This window comes from Cervus canadensis, chromosome 32, assembly GCF_019320065.1.
Source record: "Cervus canadensis isolate Bull #8, Minnesota chromosome 32, ASM1932006v1, whole genome shotgun sequence".
Taxonomy (NCBI): Eukaryota; Metazoa; Chordata; class Mammalia; order Artiodactyla; family Cervidae; genus Cervus; species Cervus canadensis.
The window spans coordinates 21,836,248-21,859,333 of NC_057417.1; the positions used below are offsets into that span (position 1 = coordinate 21,836,248).

Sequence of the window (23,086 nt, forward strand, 5' to 3'; positions counted from 1 at the left end):
TTGTCTTGGTCCTGATCTTAGTGGGAATTGTTAAATGTGAAGTTATCTGTGGGTTTTCTTAGTTGTCATTTTTCAAGTTGATGATGTCCTCTTCTATTTCTAGCTTATTCATTGTGTTTATTGTGAAAGAGTGTTGTGGTGGTGGTGTAGTCACCAAGTCATGTCCGACTCCCTGCCAGGCTCCTCTGTCCATGGGATTCTTCAGGCAAGAATGCTGGAGTGGGTTGCCATTTCCTTTTCCAGGGGCTCTTCCCGACCCAGGAATTGAACCCAGGTCTCCTGCACTGCAGGCAGATTCTTTACCAACTGAGCTATGAGGGAAACCTGAAACTGTTGGATTTTGTCAAATGCTTCTTCAGCGCCTATTGAGATTTATCAGGTGGTTTTTGGTCTTTTATTCTATTAATAATGGTGTGTGACATTAATCGATTTTCATATGTTGAGTCAGCTTTATAAACATGGGATATACCACACTTGGTCATGGTGTGTGATCCTTTATATGTGTTGCTAGATTGGTTTGCTGCTATTTTGTTGAAGATTTTTGCATTTATATAGTAAATATTTGTTTATAGTTTTCTTGTATTGTCTTCATCTGGTTTTGGAATCAGGGAAAACTGGCTTCACAGAATGAGTTGGAAAGTGTTCCCATCTTTTCTGTATTTTGGAAGAATTTATGGGTTGGTGTTCATTCTTAATGTTTCATAGCATTCACCAGTGAAGCCATCTGGTCCTGGACTTTTCTTTGCGGGAAGTTTTGTTTGCTAATTACATTTCTTCACTTGTTATAGCTTTATTCAGATTACTTCTTTATGAGTTGATTTTAGTAGTCTGTGTTTTCTAGGAATTTGTCCATTTCATGTAGGTTTTGTAATTTGTTAGATTATAGTTTTTTATAGTATTCCCTGTAGCCCTTTATAATCATTTATGTAAGGTTGGTAGTAATTTACTGATTTTAGTTTTGGTTCTTCTCTCTTTTGTTCTTGTTCAGTCTAGCTAAGTGATTGTCAATTCTTCTGATCTTTTCAAAGAATCAACCTTTTATTTTGTTGATTTTCTCTATTCTTTTATTCTCTACTGTATTTATTTCACTAATTATTTCCTTCTGGCTTTGGGTTTAGTTTGTTCTTCTTTTACTAATTTCTTGAAGTGAACAGTTAGGTTCTTGATTTGAAATCTGTTAATTTTTAAAATTTAAAAGCTAAAAATTGAGATATAATTTACATAACATTGTATAAGTTTAAGATGTATAACATGCTAATGTGAGAGCTTTTTTTATGCCATAAGTTTATTTACAAACATAATGAGGCTGCTGAGTTCAGGTGTTTGATCCTTTTTTCAGAGATTGCAGCTCTTAAAATGATCCTCTTCATATCCATCTCATGGATAATTTTTTAAGCAGTTAATGTCTTACTGTAAAGAAAAGTGCAGCAAATCCAGACCCAGAGCACAAAGTCATGCTAGTAACTTCCACTTGTTTTCCAGTGAAAATGGTATATTCTTCCCTGGGCTTGGCTCCTAGTGGCTCCTGCAGACCACAGAGACTGTGACCCCCTGGACGCCGTCCCAACATGGTGCACAAGGCGCGGGGACTGCAGGCGCGAGAAGGGGCAGCCGCGCGCCAGGCGCGCCTTTCCTCGCGACCTTGTGCCCTGAGTTGAGTTTTTTTTTTAACTACAAGTGTTTACAGCTATAAATTTTCTCATCGCGTGGCTCTTGCTGCTTTTGTTACATACCATACATTTTGTGTTTTTATCTCAAAGTATTTTCTAACTTCCCTTACGATCTCTTCTTTGGCTCATTGGTTATTTAGGGCAGTAGTGTTTATTTTCACATCTTTGTGTGAATTTCCTAAGGTTTTTTTCTGCTGTTGTTTTCCAGTTTCATTCCATTATCTCTGGAGAATATACTCTGTATGATTCCAATCCTTTAAATTTACCAAGACTTCTTTTATGGCCTGTTTCAGAGAATGTTACATGTGCACTTGAAAACAAAATATATTCTGCCATTGTTGTTTGGACTGTTTTATAGATTTTTGCTATATCTAGTTGACTTGAGTGTTGTTCAAGTCTTCTGGTTCCTTGCGAATCCTTTGTCTGGTTATGTTATCCATGTTGAAAGTAGAGTATTGAAGTCTCTAACTATTATTATTGAGTTGTCTATTTCTCCTTTTAATTCTGTCAGTTTGTAGTTGTTGCTTCTTATATTTGGGGTTTCTGTTGTTAGGTGCATATGTGTTTATATAGGTACCTGATATGTACAAGTATTTCTTGTAGAAAGCATATATTTGGATTTTTTAAAATTGTTTTTTATTTCTGTTTTGATCCATTCTGCCAGTCCTCACCTCTTGAGTGTTTAATCCATTTACATTTAATGTGATTACTGGTATATTAGGATTTTTTGGGTTGACCAGAAAGTTCATTCAGGTTTCCTGGTAACATCTTATGGAAAAATCCAATGGACTTTTTGGCCAACTGAATGTGCTGTACTTGGTTGCCGAGTCATGTCCGACTCTCTGTGACCCCATGGACGATAACCCGCCAGTCTTCTCTGTCCATGGGGATTCTCCAGTCAAGGATACTGGAGTGTGTTGCCATGCCCTCTTCCAGGGGATCTTCCCAACCTAGGAATTGAACCCAGGTCACCTGCATTGCAGGCAGATTCTTTACTGTCTGAGCCACCAGGGAAGCCCTGGCCAATCGAATATGTCTTCCATTTTGCTATTTGTTTTCTATATGTCTTAACATCTTTTTAGTTTCTCTATTCCTCCTATTCCTATACAAGAAATAAAGGGAGTCCTTTATGCTGAAATGAAAAGACACTAGACAGTAACCCAAATCCACATGAAGAAATAAGCACTAATAAAGGTAACTACACAGATAAATACAAAAGACAGTGAACATATTTTTGCTTGTAACTTATTTTCTTTCTTTCTTTTTTTTTTTTTTTTTTTACTTATTTTCTATATGAAAGAAGACAGCTGCATGAAGCAATAACTATAAAACTGTTGACAGGATTAAATTTTTTTGTATTAAATATTTTCCGGTATATGTTTTCATTAGCTTATTTCTTTCATTATAATAGTCTTTATTTTTCTGGAGATTACAGTTAATATCTTAGAGCAATCTACTTTGGATTAATATAAATTTAATTTCAATAGTACATAAAAACTTTTGTTTTAATAGAGTTCTGCTCATTTCCTCTTTCTTTGTATTCTTATTGTCAAGCTGCATACTTTGTATTACAATCCTGTCAACAGTTTTATAGTTATTGCTTTATGCAGTTGTCTTCTTTCATATAAAAAATAAGTTGTAAGCAAAAATATGTTTACTGTCTTTTGTATTTATCTGTGTAGTTACCTTTATTAGTGCTTATTTCTTCATGTGGATTTGGGTTACTGTCTAGTGTCTTTTCATTTCAGCATTAAGGACTCCCTTTATTTCTTGTATAGGAAGAAATGTTTTTTTTCCTTAAAAACATATTTTTAAGGAAAGGAAGCAGCCCTTCTAGCGTTGAATTCTTTCAGTGTTGTTTACTGGGAATGTCTTAGTTTCTCTTTCATTTTTGAAGGGTAGTTTTACTGGATATAGAATTTTTGATTGATATTGTTTGTTTTCTAGCACTGTGAATATGTCATTCCACTGTCTCTGGCCTCTGTGGTTTTGACTGAGAGGTCAGTTCATTATCTTACTGAGGATTTCGAATGCAGTGAGTCACTTTTTTCTTGGTATCTTCAATATCCTGTTTTTGGCTTCTGACAGTTTGATTATAATGTGTTTAGCTATACAACTTTTCAATTTATCCTACTTGATGTTTAAAGATTAATATTTTTGACTGAATTTAGGGTGTTTTCAGCTATTTCTGTAAGTCTTTGAGTTTTTTTTCTTTTTGTCTCTTCTGAGCCTTTGGCATATTTTGGTATGCTTGATGATATCCCACAGATCTGAGGCTGAATTCATTTTTGTTCATTCTTCTTTCTGTTATTCAGATTGGAAAATTGATCTCTCTTTAAGTTTGCAGATTCTTCAGGTAGCTTAAATCTACTGTGGAGCCCCTCTAGTGAATTTTTCATTTTAATCATTGTACTTTTCAGCTCCAGAACTTCTACTTGCTTCTTTTTTTTAAAATAATAATTTTTATCTCTATTGATACTATTTGGTGAGAAATCATTTTCATAATTTCTTTTAATTCTTTAGACATGCTCTCCTTTAGTTCTTTGAATGTATTTACAATAGCTGATTTAAACTCATCTACTAAGTCTAATATCTGGGCTTCCTCGGGGATGGTTTTTGTTGACTGCCATTTTCCCCCTGTGTTTGGGTCATACCTCTTGTTTTGGTGTGTCCTTCATGGTTTTTGCTGAAAAATGGACATTTCAAATATTGTAATGCAGCTACTCTGGAAATCACCCTGTCTCCCAGGGGTTTGTTGTTTTTACTGTTTGCTTTGTTACTTTTTTGGACTAATTCTGTTAACTCTGTACTCTTTGTCCTGTGTAACCCCTGAAGTCTCTGGTTGGTTTTCTTAGTGGTTAGCAAATGGTTGGGCAGATTTCCTTAAATGTGTTCAGCCCCTAAGTCCCCCAGCCTTGTGGAGGGTCTCTGTGTATGTGTGTGTGTGTGTGTGTGTGTGTCTGTGTGTGTGGCTCCCTTCATGCACCAGCAGTTTACACTGTGCCTTAACCTTTTCTTTCTGCTTGTGTAGAACATCAAGACCAGACAGAGGTGAGAGAATAGGGCCTTCTAGGCCTTTCCTGGGTATGTACATGCCTTCCAGATTCCTAAAAATATGTTGAAGCTTTTCTGAACCTTCTATGTACATCTGTTTCCTCAGTTTTTCCTTTTAAGTTTTTGAATCAGTGTATTTGCCCCAGTTGTTGTTGCCACTGCAGACAGCTGTGGCATTAAAAAATTGTCTGTGTTTATTTTAACAAATGCCCTGGGATAGGATTGTTCACATTGAGGGTGCTCGGATTCAGGTCCAATAAGGATAAGCCCCGAGAATGGAGTTTTTCCAGTGAGCTGCTGGACAGGTTAAGTAGTACAATTCTTCTTTTTTTTTTTTTTTTCAATTCTTCTTTTAAATAATTTTATTTATTTATTTTTGGCTGTCCTGGATCTTCGTTGCTGTGCAGGCTTTTCAGCTGTGGCAAGTGGGCGCCACTCTCTAGTTGTGGTGCTCTGGCGTCTCAATGCAGTGGTTTCTCTTGGGGTAAGACACAGGCTTTAGAGCACCTGGGCTTCAGTAGTTGCGGCCCGGCCTCTAGAGGGCAGGTTCAGCTGCTGTGGCGCACGGGCTCAGCTGCTCCACAGCACATGGGATCTTCCTAGACCAGAGATCGAACCCGTGTCTCCTGCATTGGCAGGCGGCTTCTTCACCACTGAGGCACCAGGGAGGCCCTAAGTAGTGCAGTCCTTTAGAGATGTGGTTTTGAAGGGAGCTGCTAACCTGTTCTGCTCCTTACGTGGCTTCTGGGCTGCTGTTACTCACAGCTACCATGTTTACTGGTTGTTGGTTTCCCAGGCTTCCATGGAGCTGGGAAGAGGGAAACAGGGCAAATTGAAATGCCATAAAGCTTGCTCTGCTTACTGAAAGTCAGCTGCTTTTCATGAATAAATGTTTCTTAAATTGTTTCAAGCTTTTGGTTAGTTTTCAGATCTCTGAAAAAGTTGGTTTTGACCATTTGTGCCAGCATTCTCTTCAATTTCATTGAAGGTCACGCTTTTAGAGGTCCTTCCTCTGCCATGTTGAATGTGTTACCTTTAGCCTTTTCTTACATTTATGTCATAGAAGTGTTTCATACATTAGTTTTAGCACATTTTTTAGGTTACTGATAACTTTGAGACAATACATTTTTGTTTTTCTTGTTTGCTTTTATTTTCCTGCACTCTGGTTAAGCTGACTACTTATTATTTTCTGAATACGTGCTATCCTTTTCTAGTCTGAGGCTTCTTATTATCTTATTTTCTCTGCTCAAAACTCTTTCTTCCATCACTCCTACAGTAGGAGTTCTGTTTATCGTCTAAGATTCATTTATGAGCCCATGGATGTGATCCTTTCTTGGAAAACTTGTATTTTCTCACATCTTTTGTATGATCTTATAATTCCATCATATATATATATACAGAGAGAGAGAGAGAGAGAATGCATCCTAGTTTCTTGTTTCTTCCACCCCCTGCTAAATGCTAGTTCTTTTAAGGCAAATGATGAATCATACTCATTTATATGCTCAGTAAATATTTGTTTAATTGAAGTGTAAGAGTAAGGTTTTATATAGCAAGAGTGCTTCACATTTTGGGTATTGTTGCTGGGAATTGCATTTTATTCATTTATTATTGAACTGAAGGAAGAGGTCTACTCTGGAAAAATATACCAACCACACACTATACTGTATAATCTTTAGTAGGGTACAGGAATGTAAGAGTATAAAGGCAAAATTCAGTTTTTCTCATATAAATTATTTTATTTTATTTTTGTTTTTTTTTCATATAAATTATTTTAATAGTGATTTCTAATCAAAGATTTGATACCCAAATTTTTATGAAGAAGGTCACAGAATTCCAGCTCTAAGTAACTTTGTGTCAGACACATAATTTCTCTTGACAGAAGTGGGGACTTATTTACATTTGAGAGTGATTGTGCTGAAGCAAAACTAAACTGCAGAAAAACACAGGAATTGTAGAGCTACTTGACCTGCTAGTTTTTGCCTTTCATGTATGTCTATTATCTCTTAGGACCAGATCTAGCTCTCCATTCTTGATCCATCTTGATGAAGTCATCAGGGACTTGCAGAAAGTGTGCAAAAATGCATGGTATTCATTTATGCAAATAAAGCAAAATACATATATGGATTTAGTTTTCTTCTATCATTCTAATTAGATCTGAGATGACTGAAATAGGATAATTCAAAAGCTAGGTGCATTTTTTAAACCATAGGCTAATGAAAGCCTTATAACACTGCCAGAGTTTTAAGTTCACTTCATTTGCATATTCATGTTGCCTGTGTTGCTTTTTGTTCATGCCAAGCCTCAGGAAGCACCATGGAGTTTGTCATCATAGTTTTAGAGCCAGACCTGGGTTCCAGCTTGGTTTGCCAGGTATTGATATGTTAAATGAGTTCCTTATTCTTTCTGAGCTTCAGTTTCCTTGTATGTAAAATGATTCTGGGACAGAAGTGTTACTTTATCTTCTGGTTTGTTGCAGTGAGACTGAGAGAGTACCAAAAAAAGTAAGATTCTGATTTATTCATCAATGAGAGTGTGAAATGATAGAGGCAGATAAAGTAGACTGATCAATAAAGAAAGTGGATTAGAAGAGCAAGGGCCAGAGGGGGAAAAACAAGAAGTGAACTTTGTACTTTAGTCTTTCTGAATATAGTCAAACCATATTTTCACACTGGAATCAGAAAGAAAGACCGATCAATATTCTAATTATAGTGTAATTATAGTGAAGTGTTAGCTGTCTGGGATTTTAGTGAGAAAAAGAGTTTAGTGGGTTCACGCAATACTTATTTATTGATGCTTAATATGCAGGTAGGATAAAGATGTAGTCTGTATCTTTACAATTAATTACACTCATAGAATCTAGTTATATTAACTTATTGGCAATCAAGAATCCATTAACTCATTCAAAAGTCCCTACTTTCAAGGAGTTCACAATCTACTGAAAAAAGACAAATTACATAAGAAGAAATAAGATATGGTTAAGTACAAGGACAATGGGAAGGACACCTGTGTCATATGAAGCAGAGAGCTGTCAGGAAAGCTTCCTAGAAGAGATAGTATTGAAACTGAATATTGAAGGATGAGTGGGAGTCGTTAAGTGGTGCTTCAGGTTTTTCAAGATGAAGGCAGCGTTGGGTGAGAGAGAGAGAGTATGTGTGTGTGTGTTAGGGGTGTTGATGATGTGGAGTAGTAAAAGCAGAGGCTGAGGGGCAGGTAAGGACTAGATCATGAAGGGCCTTATGTTATGGTGAGGATTTTTTTCTGAAAGAAGTAGAAAGCCATTGAAGAGTTTTAAGCAGGGGAGTGTCGTAAGTTTATTTACATTTTAGAGAGATCTCTCCTGAAACAGAATGGTGAATGAACTGATTAAAGGAAGTCATAGAGTACTAGTCAGTAGGCTGTGGCGTTATCTTTGAGAATAAGATGAGGGTGAGAATTAAAGCCATACCAGCAAGGGAAGAAAAGGGAGAAGAGAAGATTCAAGAGCTATAAAGGAGGAAGAATTGACAGGACTTTACCTGCTGTGTATGAAGAGATTAAGGAAGAAGCTACAAAAAGGCTCCCAGATTTTTAGCTTGTGCATCTGGGAGGAAGTGGTTCATTTACCAGTAGAGAAAACTGAAGAGGAGGATTGATTTACCAGAGAAGATATGTTCCATTTGGTATTCTTTGAATTTGACAGGCCCAGTGGAATATCCAGATAGAGTTTATCCCTTGGTTTTTGAATGGTCGGTTCTTGGGATTTAGCATAGAAGTTTTGGCTGCATATAGATTTGTGAGGCATCAGAAAATAAATAGGGGGCGGCCATAGATGAAGCTGGGTGAGTGTAGGAGTGTGGTTGAGGGAACCCAATTGTTCTTTGTTGTTCAGTCACTAGGTTGTGTTCTGACTCTTTGTGACCCTATGGACTGGAGCATGCCAGGCTCCTCTGTCCTCCACTGTCTCCTGGAGTTTGCTCAAATTCATGTTCATTGAGTTGGTGATACATCTCATCCTCTGCTGCTGGCTTCTCCTTCAATCTTTCCAAGCATCAGGGTCTTTTCCAACAAATTGGCTCTTCGCATCAGGTGGCCAAAGTATTGGAGCTTCAGCAGTAGTCCTTCTAGTGAATATTCAGGGTTGATTTCCTTTAGGATTGACTGGTTTGCTCTCCTTGCAGTCAAAGAGACTCTCAAGAGCCTTCTCTAGCACTTTTCCAGTTTGAAAGAATCAGCTCTTTGGTGCTTGGCCTTCTTTGTGGTCCAACTCTCACATCTGTATATGACTACTGGAAAAACCAATGGTGGTGGTGGTTTAGTCGCTAATTTGTGTCCAACTCTTGCAACCCCGTGGACTGTAGCCTGCCAGGCTCCTCTGTCCATTGGGTTCTCCAGGCAGGAATACTGGAGTGGGTTGCCATTTCCTTCTCCAGAGGATCTTCCCTACCCAGGAATCAAACCTGGGTCTCCTTCATTGAAGGCAGATTCTTTACCAACTGAGCTACAAGGGAAGCCCCAGAAAAACCAATGCCATAAGTTAAATAATGTTTTGTGACTGGTTTAAAAACTTATGTACGTAGTTGTAGCTGTTTTTTGAGGCTTTCTATTTTGTTCCATTGATTAATATTAGTATCATAACAGTTAAAATATTTTTGCTATCACCTTAATAGCTGTATGTTTCTTTCCAAAGTCTTGGGAAAGTTGTTTTTCCCATCTGCTATGAATTTTGTAGATTCAATTGAAAAAACTCAGTTGGAATAATGACTGGGATTGCAAAATTGTTTCATGGCCTCCAGATTACTTTGATTTTGTCTATTTGTAGTTCCTGGTTTCATTTTTGACATTATTTGTTGAACATTTGCTTTCTTTCAGATGACTCTGTAGGCATTTTAAGGAGATTTAAGAAAGAAGATTTCACTAGTGCTTATTCATCTATAAATTCCTTTATATTTTATTTGATAATAATGCACGTGCTGCACGAGCGATGAATGGGTTTTAATTTGTGCTCTAAAGGAGCTTATAGTTTAGTGGGGGTAAACTGACCACAATACAGTGCATGAGTGTGCAAACCAATGTGTTTTTACCAAGGCTTGAGGTTACAGAAGAGGGAGGAATTGACTTTGAGGGGAAGGGGGATGAGTAAAGAGCACTGAGGAGGCAGGTACGAAAGAGAATAGGGCTTGACGCAGGAGGCGGCAGCGTGAGCAGAGGCCAGGTGTATGTGGAGGGCCTGGTGTGGGTGCGGGTGGTCCTGAAAGGGGCAGGCTTCGTTGGGGGAGTGCCAAGACATGAAATTAGGGGATGAGCAGAAGCCAGTGTATGAAGAGTGCCACAGGCCTGTGTTTTTTAGAGGTCCTTTCACATGTTGTTCACCTGATGGTCACAGCAGCACTGGGAAAGAAAAGAGAACTTGCGGATGTTCCTTTATCTTTTCATTTTCTCTTTGGTATTACTTCTTATACTTTCTACTCTATTTACATGTGGAAAAAAGTTTATCATTATCCCTGTTTTATGAATGAGGAACTTGATGCTCAATGATTTATCTAGTTCCATATGGCTAAGATAAAATGAATTTCAGATTAGAGCCCAAGTCTTCTGACTAATATACTAGGCTGCCTTTATATTATTTCAGTGGCATCTTCTTTTCTATTTTTCCTATTGTAGTTACTTGAATAGTTTCCTATTCTAAGCTTGAGAGGTTGGTGGGAAGATTGCCCAATTGAATAACTGAATGAGAGTGTGTAGTTTGAGCAGATTTGTTTTTTCTTTGTGTTCTCTCTCATGGGTGACTTAAAAAGACAGTAAACATAAGTGAAGAATCTAGAATATGAATGGTTAGCCTGCCATGGCCCTCTGATTTATATGTCTGAGAAAGTTAGAACTTGGTTACTTGAACTTTTTATTTTGTTTTATTTCATTTAACTCTTTTATTATAAAATTTTTCAAACATATGCAGAAATACATTATGTTGAGCCCTCAAGTACCCATCGCTCAGCTTCAACAGTGATTAATTTGTAGTCATCTAATTTCTCTCCTTCCCACACATCTGCCTTCAGATATTTTTGAAGTAATTCCCAGACATCATTTCATTGAATTTGAACTTTAGAAATGCCATGCTTGAGTTTAACGTGTGCTCTTGTCTCCATTTGTGTCCTAGGCATTAGGTCCAGCTTTTTCCCTCCTGGCCATGGGGTTTATTGAAACCAAAATCCCAGTACACTCCCAAGTCCCAGTAGACTCCCAGAGATGATCAGTTGTGTATACTGTAGTCTTCTTACTGTTTGTTTTCGTGCCAGTCCCCAGGGGGTGGCTGGAAAAAGATGTTCCTGTGTTGGTACTCTCATCATGAGCCGACATAAAGATTGGTTTTATAGCAGTGGGCTTATTTGAAGTTTCTGCTGAATGACAAAACTCATTCAAATTAACCCCTGGATACTTACTAATCATCAAGTTCAAACACATGAATTTTTCCTTTTGCTAAAAAGCTGGAAGCAAATAGAGAAACCATCTCTGGACTGGACTTTGGACAGAAGGTAAGGTAGCATTGGCTGTTGCTGTTTGCCACATTGGTTGGCATGAATGAGCATGGAAAGCAAGAAGCTAATGATTAACAAAGGAAAGAAAGTGTTTAGGGGATTGTTGCATTCCTATAATTTATCTTTTTCTGGAAAATGTACCCAGCATATCTTTGTATGTAGCACATGGCTACTTTCCAGATTTTAAAGGCAGAGTGTAAAGAATGTGCTCATGAGTACATGTTCCTGGGCCTGTGTGTATGTGCCGAGTGTTGGGCATGGTCTGCTGACTACCAATCTCTTAAATCCCTATGTTTGTTGACTGAAACTGTTTGCTTAGAAATCTTTATAAAATTTACAGTGATCCAAGTATGGAAGTATAATGTCAGCCTTTTCTTTTTCTCTAGAACTTTATTTCTGGAAGTTGGCTTTCTGGGAAAGAGAAGTCTTGTTAATAGTAATTTTTCAGATATGTCTGTTGCTGTGCTTTTTCTTCCTCCTGGAGATAAAAATGAGACTGAACTTTCTCATGTTTCCTTCTAGCTCAGCCTCAGCTTTGTAAATGTCCCAGGTGAGAAAATGTTGAGCCTCCTTGTCTGAAAATACAGTGATGTGGACTTTAGGAAATGGAAAGAGGCCAGTGTATGCGTGCATGTGTATGCATATGCAGGTGGACAGTGATCAAATATGTAATGGTAATTATCAGACAAGCTTGTACTGTACTTTCTTCTTAAATTATAGAGCTGCTTTTTTCCAGAGATTGAGAAGAATCAGTATCGAGGTATGAGTAGAGGCCTCAAGCTCTGCAGAGTCTCTTTTCTATAGATGTTTTCTTCTTGGTCTGAGTAGTTTATTGATGCTTTTTGAAGGCTCAGTGTACACTGTGACCTCAAGCTCTGTGAAGCATGCTGTGGTAGGGGACGGGACTTAGTCAAGGTTTCTGAGCTTCAGGACTTTAAAATCTTTTGGAGTAAGTAAAATATACCCAATAAATGAAGAATGACCTTTGAAGAACACGTAAGATTTAAAGAGGTAGAGAGAAGAATGTGCTACTTGGGCCTTGGACCAAATGATGTAAAGGCCCCTTTTAGCACTCATGCTGTATGATTCTTCAGGTCAAGAAACATCTAAAGAAAGGAACTTAGGCTTCATAAACTTAGTGAGAAGTAATGAGAATATTTCTGGGGAAGCCAAGAATCCTCTTCTTTTCCTTTTCCGTGTCTCTTAACAAGGCCTTTGCCTACTGTCTTACTTGCTTTTGAACATTTGAAAGGGGAGACAGAACATACTTTTTCCCCCTAGGTGTGTTGGGGAAGACAGTGTTCAATTTAAAATACAACAGAAATGAAGACTTGAAAAAAAATCACCTCAAATTATGTTAATTGACTCAACCATCAAGTTGTGAGGACACATGCTGGGGTACAAGGCAGGGTTTTCTTTACCGCAAAGTGTCCCTTAGTGAAGAGGAAGTTGCCTTCATTTGAGTCTTTATTAAGCCTCTAATGTGAAGAAGCCTCTATTATTTCACTTTGAACAGCAAACTACTGTTTTGGAATAGTGTTAGTAAGCCTGACTTCCATCGGTGCTTTCGATGACTATTGACAGAATCAGTAGAATGAGACAGAGGAATTTAACATGAGATTTAGTGTTGGATGTCTTCAAATAAACCTTTTCAAGACCATTTTGAAAAATAATACCAGGTGTTGAGCGTAGGCTTGACATGTTCTGACTTAAGTTTTGGAAAGATCTCTTTGGCTGTTGAGTTGAGAACAGACTTTGGGGGGCAGGAGTAGAAATAAGGGCAGCTTTCAGAAATCCTAGTAGAGAATCCGGATGGTCCTAGTTGAAGTGTTAAGTGGTGGGATTCTGACTATATTTTGAAGGGAGAGCTGGCACAATTTTTGTCAGATTTCAATGTAGGGTAATGAGAAAGAGGTAAATAAAATATGTATTAAAAGTTTTAAAATCAAGCACATCTTACACCCTTTGACCTAGCAATTCCTCTTTTAAAAATTCAGAGTAGAAGGACTTCCCTGGTGGTCCAGTGGTTAAGGATCCACCTGCCAATGCAGGGGACAGGTTCGATCCCTGGTCTAGGAAGATCTCACATACCACGGAACAACTAAGCCCAGACACCACAACTACTGAGCATTCTGGAGCCTCAAGCTGAAATGTAGGTTTCATTTCTGTAGAACTCAGGAGTGCACTTGTTAGGTTGTATGATAAGTATATGTTTACATTTACTAGACTCTGCCAGACTCTTTTTTCTTTAATTTTTATTGGAGTATTGTTGATCTACAATGTTGTGTTAGTTTCTGCTGTACAGAAGAGTGACTCAGTTATGCATATATCCACTCTTTTTTAGATTCTTTCCCCAGATACGTCATTTGACTCCACCAGATTCTTTTTCATGGTGGACGTACCATTGTGCAATGTGTGAGAACGAGTTGTTCCTTATCTTTGGCAGCACTTGATGTTGTCTGTCAGAATTTTCTATTTGAGCCATCCTAATAAGTTGTAGTCTTTTTTTTCTAAGAAGTATTATTGAGATGTAATCCACATACATAAATTTTCCCACAACCTGGGTTTAGAACACTTTCATCACCCCAAAAAGAAACCACATGTTTGTCACTTCCATCTTCCTTTTCCCCTCAGCCCCAGGAAACTGCTAATTTTTGTCTCTAGGAGTTTGCCTTTTCTGCATATTTTGTATAAATGAGATCATACAATATGTGATCTTTTATGAGCTTCTTTAGTCGGTTAGCATAATGTTTTTAAAGTTCATCCAAATTGTAACATGTATCAGTACTCCTTTTTATGACTGAATAATACTCTATTGCATGGATGTACCATATATTATTTACTCATTTATCAGCTGATGGACATTTCGGTTGTTGCTACTTTTTGGTGATGAATAATGATGCCATGAACATTTGTGTACAAGTTCTTTTTGTGGACACATGTATTCAGTTCTCTTGGGTGGAATTGCTGGATGGTATGGTAACTCTTGGACTGCAAGGAGATCCAACCAGTCCATCCTAAAGGAGATCAGTCCTGGGTGCTCATTGGAAGGACTGATGCTGAAGCTGAAACTCCAGTACTTTGGCCACCTCATGCGAAAAGTTGACTCATTGGAAAAGACCCTGATGCTGGGAGGGATTGGGGGCAGGAGGAGAAGGGGACGACAGAGGATGAGATGGCTGGATGGCATCACCGACTCGATGAACATGAGTTTGAGTAAACTCCGGGAGTTGGTGATGGACAGGGAGGCCTGGCGTACTGCGATTCATGGGGTTGCAAAGAGTTGGACATGACTGAGCAACTGAACTGAACTGAACTGATGGTAACTCTATGTTTAATTTTCTGAGGAACTGCCTTACTATCTTCTAAAGTGACTATGCCCTCACCAATTTACAGTCCCACCCACTGGCATTATATGAGTGTTTCAGTTTCTCCACATCTTCATTTGTTACTGTCTGTGTTTTTTTTATTGTTTCCATTTTAGTGGGTTTGAAGTGGTATCCCATTTTGGTATTGATTTGCATTTTCCTAAGACTAACATTGTTGAACATTTTTTCACATGCTAATTAACTATTTGTATACCTTCTTTGGAGAAGCATCTGTTTAGAGTTTTTGTCCATTTTTTACTGGGTTATTTGTCCTTATTGAGGAATTGTAAGCTCTTTTTATTTTCTGGATGCAAGTCCCTTATTGGAGATGTGATTTGCATATATCTTCTCCCAGTTTTTGGTTTGTCTCTCACTTTTAGGATATTGTCCTTTGAAGTACAAATGTTTCAAATTTTTATGAAGTCTAGTTTATCTATTCTTTCTTTGTCTCTTTTGTACTTTTGGTGTTGTAGCTAAGAAACTATGGCCTAACAAAAGGTCACAAAAATTTGCACTTCTGTTTTTGTGTAAGAATTTTATCGTTTTAGCTCTTCCATTTAGATCTCTAGCTCATTTTGAGTTAATTTTTGTGAATAGGTGTTCAGCTTCCTTCCTTTACATGTGGATATCCAGTTGTCCCAGTGTCAGTTGTTGAAGAGTACTCTTTCCTCACTTAGTTATCTTGGCATCCTTGTCAAAAGTTAGTCGACCACGAATCTAGTGGTTTGTTTCTGGACTTCCAGTCATCTGTATGCCTGTTTTTTGTTTGTTTGTTTGTTTGTTTTGTATGCCTGTTTTTTAATGCTAGTATTGCATTAACTTCGTTACTGTCATTTTGTAGTAAGTTTTATGTTTTGGTTTTAATTTTTTCTTTGCACTGCACGGCATGTGGGCTCCTAGTTTCCCTGGCCAGAGGTCGAACCTGCACCCTCTGCAGTGGAAGCAGTCTTAACTCTGGACTGCCAGGGAAGTCCCTGTAGTAAGTTTTGAAGTTGGAATTGTGAATCTTACAACTTTGTTTTTTAAAATAGTTTTGGCCAGTGAGATCATATAAACCTAAATAGAATTAAGTAACTCCCTGCTTAGAATCTTTATATGAGTCATATCTGATGGTATCTATGATAAAATTTTATATCCCTAACCTGATCCACAAGATTTTTTTATTTTTCAAAATATTTATCCATTTATTGAGGTCTTAATTGTGATATGCAGGATCTTTGATTGTGGCACACAGACTCAGGAGTGGGTGGACTCTCTAGTTGTGGTATGTAGGCTCTCTAGCTGCAGCACGTGGGCTTAGTTGCCCCACAGCATGTGGAATCTTAGTTCCCTGACTAGGGATCAAACTTGTGTCTCCTGCATTGAAAGGTGGATTCTTAACCACTGGACCACCAGGGAAGTCCCTGACTCATAAGATCTGACCCGTGCACATCTTTCCAGTTTCATTTCTCATTCATTTTCTGTCTTGCTTAAGCCTTAGCCTGCTCCTAGAAAGCTTGAAAAATGCCTTTCCATTGCAGGACTTCTGTGTATCCGTTTACTTTTGCTTAGAATGCTCTTCTTAGCATTCTTGACCTAATTCCTACTCATTTTTCAGATTTTTACCTATCAATTTTTAAGAAGGCTATTCCAATTATTTTTAAAATATTTATTTTTCTTTTCCCACTTAGGTAATACATGTTCACTTATTGAAAAATAAGGAAAGGTATCTTACAAGAAAACCAGAGAATAAACATTTAATGTTGTAGAGACATCTAATGCTACCTTGTTATTTGGTCCTTTGGCTTTATTTTCTTTTTCTGTTTGGAAGCCTGCAGAACTGTTTCATTCACATTTGAAGTTGAACTGTATTTGAAATTTGAAATCATTGTATCTGAAATTGCCAGGATGTTTCCAGATTGAGTTTATTGTCATTTGTTTTGCTGGAAAGGTAGGCCCTCACATGTATAGACTAATGTCTTTTTTTTTTTCATTTCAGAAAGAGTTTTTCCCCCTTTGTGCTTGTGATATAGTTTTAGTTTCTTCAGCCAAAATGTTATTTTACTCAGGTTGAATCTTAATTTTCCATTCTTTATATTACTACCTTTTCTCTCCATTATTTGCTTTCCTTTCCACTTACTCCCTTTTAAGTTAAATACTGGTGTAACATCTGAAGTGTGCCTTCTAAGTTATGGATACAGTTTTCTGCATAGATATTTCAGTGCTATACTGCTACCAATTATCTTAATTTTTTCTTTGCAGTCTTTTCATTTTAAAAAGACTTTTATTTATTTTTGGCTGTGCTGGATCTTCATTGCTCTGCTTGGGCTTTCTCGGGTTGTGGCAAGCAGGGGTTACTCTTTGTTGTGATGTGTGGGCTTCTTATTGTGGTGACTTCTCTTGTTGTGGAGCATGGGCTTTAGGTGAGCCAGCTTCAGTGGCTGCAGTGAGTGGACTCAGTAGTTGTGGCAAACAGGCTTATGAGCTACAGCCTCAACCTACTCAAGCTTTTCTCCCTCCTTGCACACCTGCTGGCTGGAAGCGTCACACTGGCAGCACAGTGGGGCATGTGCATTACACTCCCATTCAGCCTGAGCGATCTCCATTGATTCCAGCAGCAAAGACTCTAGGCCTTGTAGTTTGTTCTGCCTTGCCCTACTCTGCCGAACCTCTGCACCTGCTGAGTGGATGAATGTGGGGTGGGAGTAATCGGGCACAGGTACCAGAGGTTCTCACTGTTCTTACTCAGTGTTGAGCAGTTTTTAAAACATAAATACTTCTTTGGTTGTTGTATTTCTTTGGTCAGTTTCATCCTGTTTTATAATTTGTTTTTGCGGCCCGGGGATGGGGGAGGGGGCAACAAGGAGCAAGAATTGGCCTGCCTTCTCATTAGTTCATAGCTAGAAGTCCTGCTTCTCAGAATGTATTCTTTTTCCAGTACAGTTAGTAATTTCCCCAGGTGTACTCCAGTCAGGATTGTTGTTGTTGTTCATTCGCCAAGTTGTGTCTGACTCTTTGCGGCCCCTTGAACTGCAGCATGCCAGACTTCCCTGTCCTTCTCTATCTCCCTGAGTTTACTCAAACTCATGTCCGTTGAGTTGGTGATGCTATCCAACTATCTCATCCTCTGTCGCCCCCTTCTCCTCTTGCACTCAATCTTTCCCAGCATCAGGGTCTTTTCCATGAGTCAGCTCTTTGCATCAGGTGGCCAGAGTGTTGGACCTTCAGCATCAGTCCTTTCAGTGAATATTCAGGACTGATTTCCTTTAGGATTGACTGGTTTGCTCTCCTTGCAGTCCAAGGGACTCTCAAGAGTCTTTTCCAACACCACAGTCCAAAGGCATCAATTCTTTGGCGCTCAGCTTTCTTTATGGTCCAACTCTCACATATGTTCATGACTACTGGGAAAATCATAACTTTGACTATAGGGATCTTTGTTGGCAAAGTGATGTCTCTGCTTTTTAATATGCTATCTAGATTTGTCATAGCTTTTCTTCCAAGGAGCAAGCGTCTTTTAATTTTGTGGCTGTAGTCACCATCCACAGTGATTTTGGAGCCCAAGAAAATAAAATCTGTCACTGTTTCCACTTTTTCTCCATCTATTTGCTGTGAAGTGATAGGACCGGATGCCATGATCTTCAGTTTTTTTTTTTTTTGATCTTCAGTTTTTGAATGTTGAGTTTTAAGCTAGCTTTTTCACTTTCCTCTTTCACTTTCATCAAAAGGCTCTTTAATTCCTCTTCGCTTTCTGCCAGTAAAGGGGTACCATCTGCATATCTGAGGCTGTTGATATTTCTCTTGGCAGATTCCAGCTTGTGAGTCAACCAGCCCAGCATTTCTCATGATATGCTCTGCGTATAAGTTAAATAAGCAGGGTGACAATACACAGCCTTGATGTACTCCTTTCCCAATTTTAAACCAGTCCGTTGTTCCATGTTGAGTTCTAACTGTTGTTTCTTGTCCTGCTTACAGGTTTCTCAGGAGGCAGGTAAGGTGGTCTGGTATTCCCATCTCTTTAAGAATTTTCCACAGTTGGTTGTGATCCACACAGTCAACGGCTTTAGCGTAGTCAATGAAGCAGAAGTAGATGTATTTTTAGAATTTGCTTGCTTTTTCTATGATCTAGTGGATGTTGGCAATTTGATCTCTGGTTCCTCTGCCTTTTCTAAATCCGGCTTGTACATCTGGAAGTTCTTTATTCACATACTGCTGAATCCTAGCTTGAAGGATTTTGAGTATGATTTTGCTAGCATGTGAAACGAGTGCAGTTGTACAGTAATTTGAACATTTCTTTGGCATTGCCTTTCTTTGGGATTGGAATGAAAACTGACCTTTTCCAGTCTTGTGGCCCCTGCTGAGTTTTCCAAATTTGCTGGCATATTGAGTGCTGCACTCTTAACAACATCATCTTTTAGGGGTGTGTGTGTGTGTGTGTGTGTGTGTGTGTGTGTGTGTGTATAACTAAGAGTTTTTAAGGAATGTGATTATGGCACTGGCATTTCTAAGGGTGTGTGTGTGTGTGTGTGTGTGTGTGTGTGTGTGTGTGTGTATAACTAAGAGTTTTTAAGGAATGTGATTATGGCACTGGCATTTCTAAATTCCATACAGCAGTCTGGCAGGTAAGAGGTGATGTTAGCCTTGAGTGTAAATTCTTCAGAGCAGCAGGCTGGAAACTCAGAGTTTCTGTGTTGTTGTCTTGAGGAAAATCTCCCTTCTCTTCAGGAAATGTGTCTTTTCTCTTAAGGACTTCAGTTGTTGGATGAGGCCCACCTATGGTTTGTAGGATAACCTACTTTACTCACAGTTCAATCTGTTAGATTTATTAGTAATTTAAAAAAAGAAAAAACCTTCACAGAAACATTAGACTGGTGTTTGACCAAACACTGGGCACCATAGCCTAGCAAAGTTGACAGATAAAATTAAGTACCACGCTTGCTCTCTGAAATTCAGGTTAAATTTACATGCACATAGTTTATGTGTCTAACATGTATGCCTCTGCTTTTATGTGTCTGTTTCTTTGGTCATGGTGTATCTTCAGTTTAGAATATTCTTTGTGCCCAGATCTTATCTATTCTTCTGAAGGCTAGATCACAGACACACGCAGTTTTCTTTGCACCCTATACTAGCTCTTCTGAACGACTTCTTGGCACCTAATTGCTGTGTTCTGTCTTGCCATTGTGCTTTTGCACACAAATTTCTGTTGCTTAGTGTAGTCTTTCCTTTTGTTTTATATAAGGCTTTTGCAGCTTCCTGAGGCATGCTTTGTGTGCTTTTTCATTATACTCCCATGGTCTCCTTTGCTTATTTCTATTAAGGCACTGATCACATTTTACTGTCATTGTATATCTGTCTGCCCATGAGACTGTGTTTCCTGAGAGCAGGGGTCATTGCACTGCTGTCCTTTTCAAAGTTTATCCTCAGCCAAACCCAAGTATCTGGACTATTATCTAAATAAATACTTTATAGAATGAATAAACTGAATCTGTGTTGAAAATTTGGAAGTTGTATATTTCTTCTGTAATTTCTCTTTAAAGTAGAATGTGGAGATAATGAATTCTTGGGGATGAAGCAGCTCTGACTGTCAGAGATGAACCTTGGGTTAGACTCAAAACATACTTGGGAATATTGAACATTTACTTGACTGACTAGAAATAATTTTATTTATTTTTCCATTCTGTGCAATGTTTGTAGCTTCAGTATTGTTACATAAAGAAAAGCTATTTCTTTTTTTTTTTGAAAAGCTATTTCTAATTAGAAATGTTGATTTATTTTTGCTTTCATTTATATATGCTTGTATTCTAAGAATATCAGTGTATTTAAGACTGCTTCAGCTTCTTTCTAGCTCAAATGTAATGGTGATAACTGATGATTAATTTGTCAACAATCTCAGTGTGATGGTAAAATAACTTTTTCCTTCTCCTATTAGATGTTGGTCATCTTTCTGAAGTAGACTGTCCATGGCCTGAATGTTTTCTGAAAATCATTTGGAGCAAAATATCTGTTTAATAGCAAGATAATCACATCAAGATGGTTGGAAAACTGAAGCAGAATTTACTATTGGCATGTCTGGTGATTAGTTCAGTGACTGTATTTTACTTGGGCCAACACGCCATGGAATGCCATCACCGAATAGAAGAACGTAGCCAGCCCCTCAAACTGGAGAACATAAAGACCACTGTGCGAACTGTCCTGGACATCAAAGCCAATAAAACCTTTGCCTATCACAAAGATATGCCTTTAATATTTATTGGAGGTGTGCCACGGAGTGGAACCACGCTCATGAGGGCCATGCTAGATGCACACCCTGATATTCGCTGTGGAGAGGAAACCAGGGTCATTCCTCGAATCCTGGCTCTGAAGCAGATATGGTCACGGTCGAGTAAGGAGAAAATACGCTTGGATGAGGCTGGTGTCACCGATGAAGTGCTGGATTCTGCCATGCAGGCCTTCTTACTAGAAATCATTGTGAAGCATGGGGAGCCAGCCCCTTATTTATGTAATAAAGATCCTTTTGCCCTGAAATCCTTAACTTACCTTGCTAGGTTATTCCCCAATGCCAAATTTCTCTTGATGGTCCGAGATGGCCGGGCATCAGTGCATTCAATGATTTCTCGAAAAGTGACCATAGCTGGATTTGACCTGAACAGCTATAGGGACTGTTTGACCAAGTGGAATCGTGCCATCGAGACCATGTATAACCAGTGTATGGAGGTTGGCTATAAAAAATGCATGTTAGTTCACTATGAGCAACTTGTCTTACATCCAGAACGGTGGATGAGAACAGTCTTAAAGTTCCTCCAAATTCCTTGGAACCACTCAGTATTACACCATGAAGAGATGATTGGAAAGGCTGGGGGAGTATCTCTGTCAAAGTGAGTAGATTTTTTGTTTTTTATTTGACCCTATATTCAGCTAATAAAGGTGTGTGTGTGTGTGTGTGTGTGTGTGTGTGTGTGTGTGTGTGTGTGTGTAAACTATAGCCCTGTTTCCTGGAATAGAGAGAGCTTCATCAATGAGTTCTTAAAAAATTCTCTAACTGGTTCATTACATTTTCACTTACTTAATTCATTTTTAAATTTATGAATTATCCTTTTTATGTACTTGATGGAGGCAAAAATGGAGGCAAACCCAGTTTATAGCAGTAAAAGCGTGGCAGACTTTCAAGTCCATCATTCAAATGTAATGGTTTCTGATATTTAATTTTCAGATATTTTTGTTAATAAGGATAGTTGACTTTTGTGTGGAGTATGGTCAATATGAAGAAAAGCATCTACCATATTGAAAGTGAAAGTGTTAGTTGCTCAGTCATGTCTGACTTTCTGTGACCCCATGGACTGTAGTCCATGAGGCTCTTCTGTTCCTGGAATTCTCTAGGCAAGAATACTAGAGTGCGTTGCCATTTCCTTCTCCAGGGGATCTTCCTGACCCCGGGATCGAACCTGGGTCTCCTGCACTGCAGGCAGATTCTTTACCATCTGAGCCACCAGAGACGCCCATAGATAGTAAATTCCAATTATGTAGAGCATTTTAGTGAGAGGAAAAATAAAGATTAAAATTATCTAACTCAGTCCCTTCATTTTATAGGGAAGAGGTCTGAGTCAGAAAGATCAAAATGATTTACTCAAATTTAGCTGGCAGGGCCAGAATAGGAATCTGTGCTTTGGTGTAAATGAGCTGGTACTTTTGTCCATGGCGTTTTCTTGCATCTAGTGTTTTCTTTTGTCATCTGATGGCTACATCTTCCCTTGAGTTTTACAAAAGGTTAGAGAATCACTGAAATTTAGAAGTTTAATCCATAATCCATACTAGAAGTTCCTTGAATTAAAATACTTCTAAAATTATTGCATTTTTCTTCCTTTCTCATAAAGTGATGACTAGATTGGCTTGACTTGATCTGATAACCTAACTTGATGACATACACATCAAATAAGGACATAATGATATAAAAAGTACTGTTAAATTCAGGTAGCATCTCCTCATGAAGAAAAGTTGACTTTAACTCTTGTTTTTTATCTTTCCACTTATAAAAGTAATATATATCCCCTGTAAAATAAAGAAAAAGCAGTGAACTTCCCTCGTGTTCCCTTCAAGGAATGTCTTCTTGATTTTTTTCAAGTGTAGAACTTGTACAGTAAACATTGCTTCCTCATATGGATAATTTGAAAGGAACAGCTACTTTTCTGCAGCTAGCTTTCAGTTACTGACTATAAATTATTAGGTATCATCACTCTAGTGGCTCCAGGTTATTTACATTGATAAAAAAAATTACAGTTTTAGCTCCTGTCATCACAGTTTATTGTTCTTTCCATATAATAGACCATAACTTGTTTCTAATCATCTGTATTTCTAGGTAAGCATTTTATTCTGTATGCTTATATGTTGGCCCAGAAATTCTGATGTTTGTTCCATCTATTAATATAAAATAAGCTTTTTAACACCCCCCATCTCTCCAAGTAGGGAGTAAAGAGATTGGCTGAAGTTAAATTTCTGTGGAAATTCAGGA

The 23,086-nt window shown here is 38.2% G+C and overlaps 1 protein-coding gene across 2 annotated transcripts in view; it reads left to right on the forward strand.

Moving 5' to 3' along the window:
• TPST1 (tyrosylprotein sulfotransferase 1) overlaps nt 1–23,086 on the forward strand; it is a 102,095-nt gene that overhangs the window by 9,720 nt on the left and 69,289 nt on the right. Inside the window, exons 2-3 of one of the 2 annotated variants that reach the window (XM_043455803.1) lie at nt 18,556–18,571; nt 20,510–21,455. In XM_043455803.1, the coding sequence (XP_043311738.1) occupies nt 20,611–21,455 (845 nt within the window). In that variant the 5' untranslated portion in view covers nt 18,556–18,571; nt 20,510–20,610. The remainder of the gene's footprint in view (nt 1–18,555; nt 18,572–20,509; nt 21,456–23,086) is intronic. The other variant, XM_043455802.1, reaches the window with a different exon arrangement.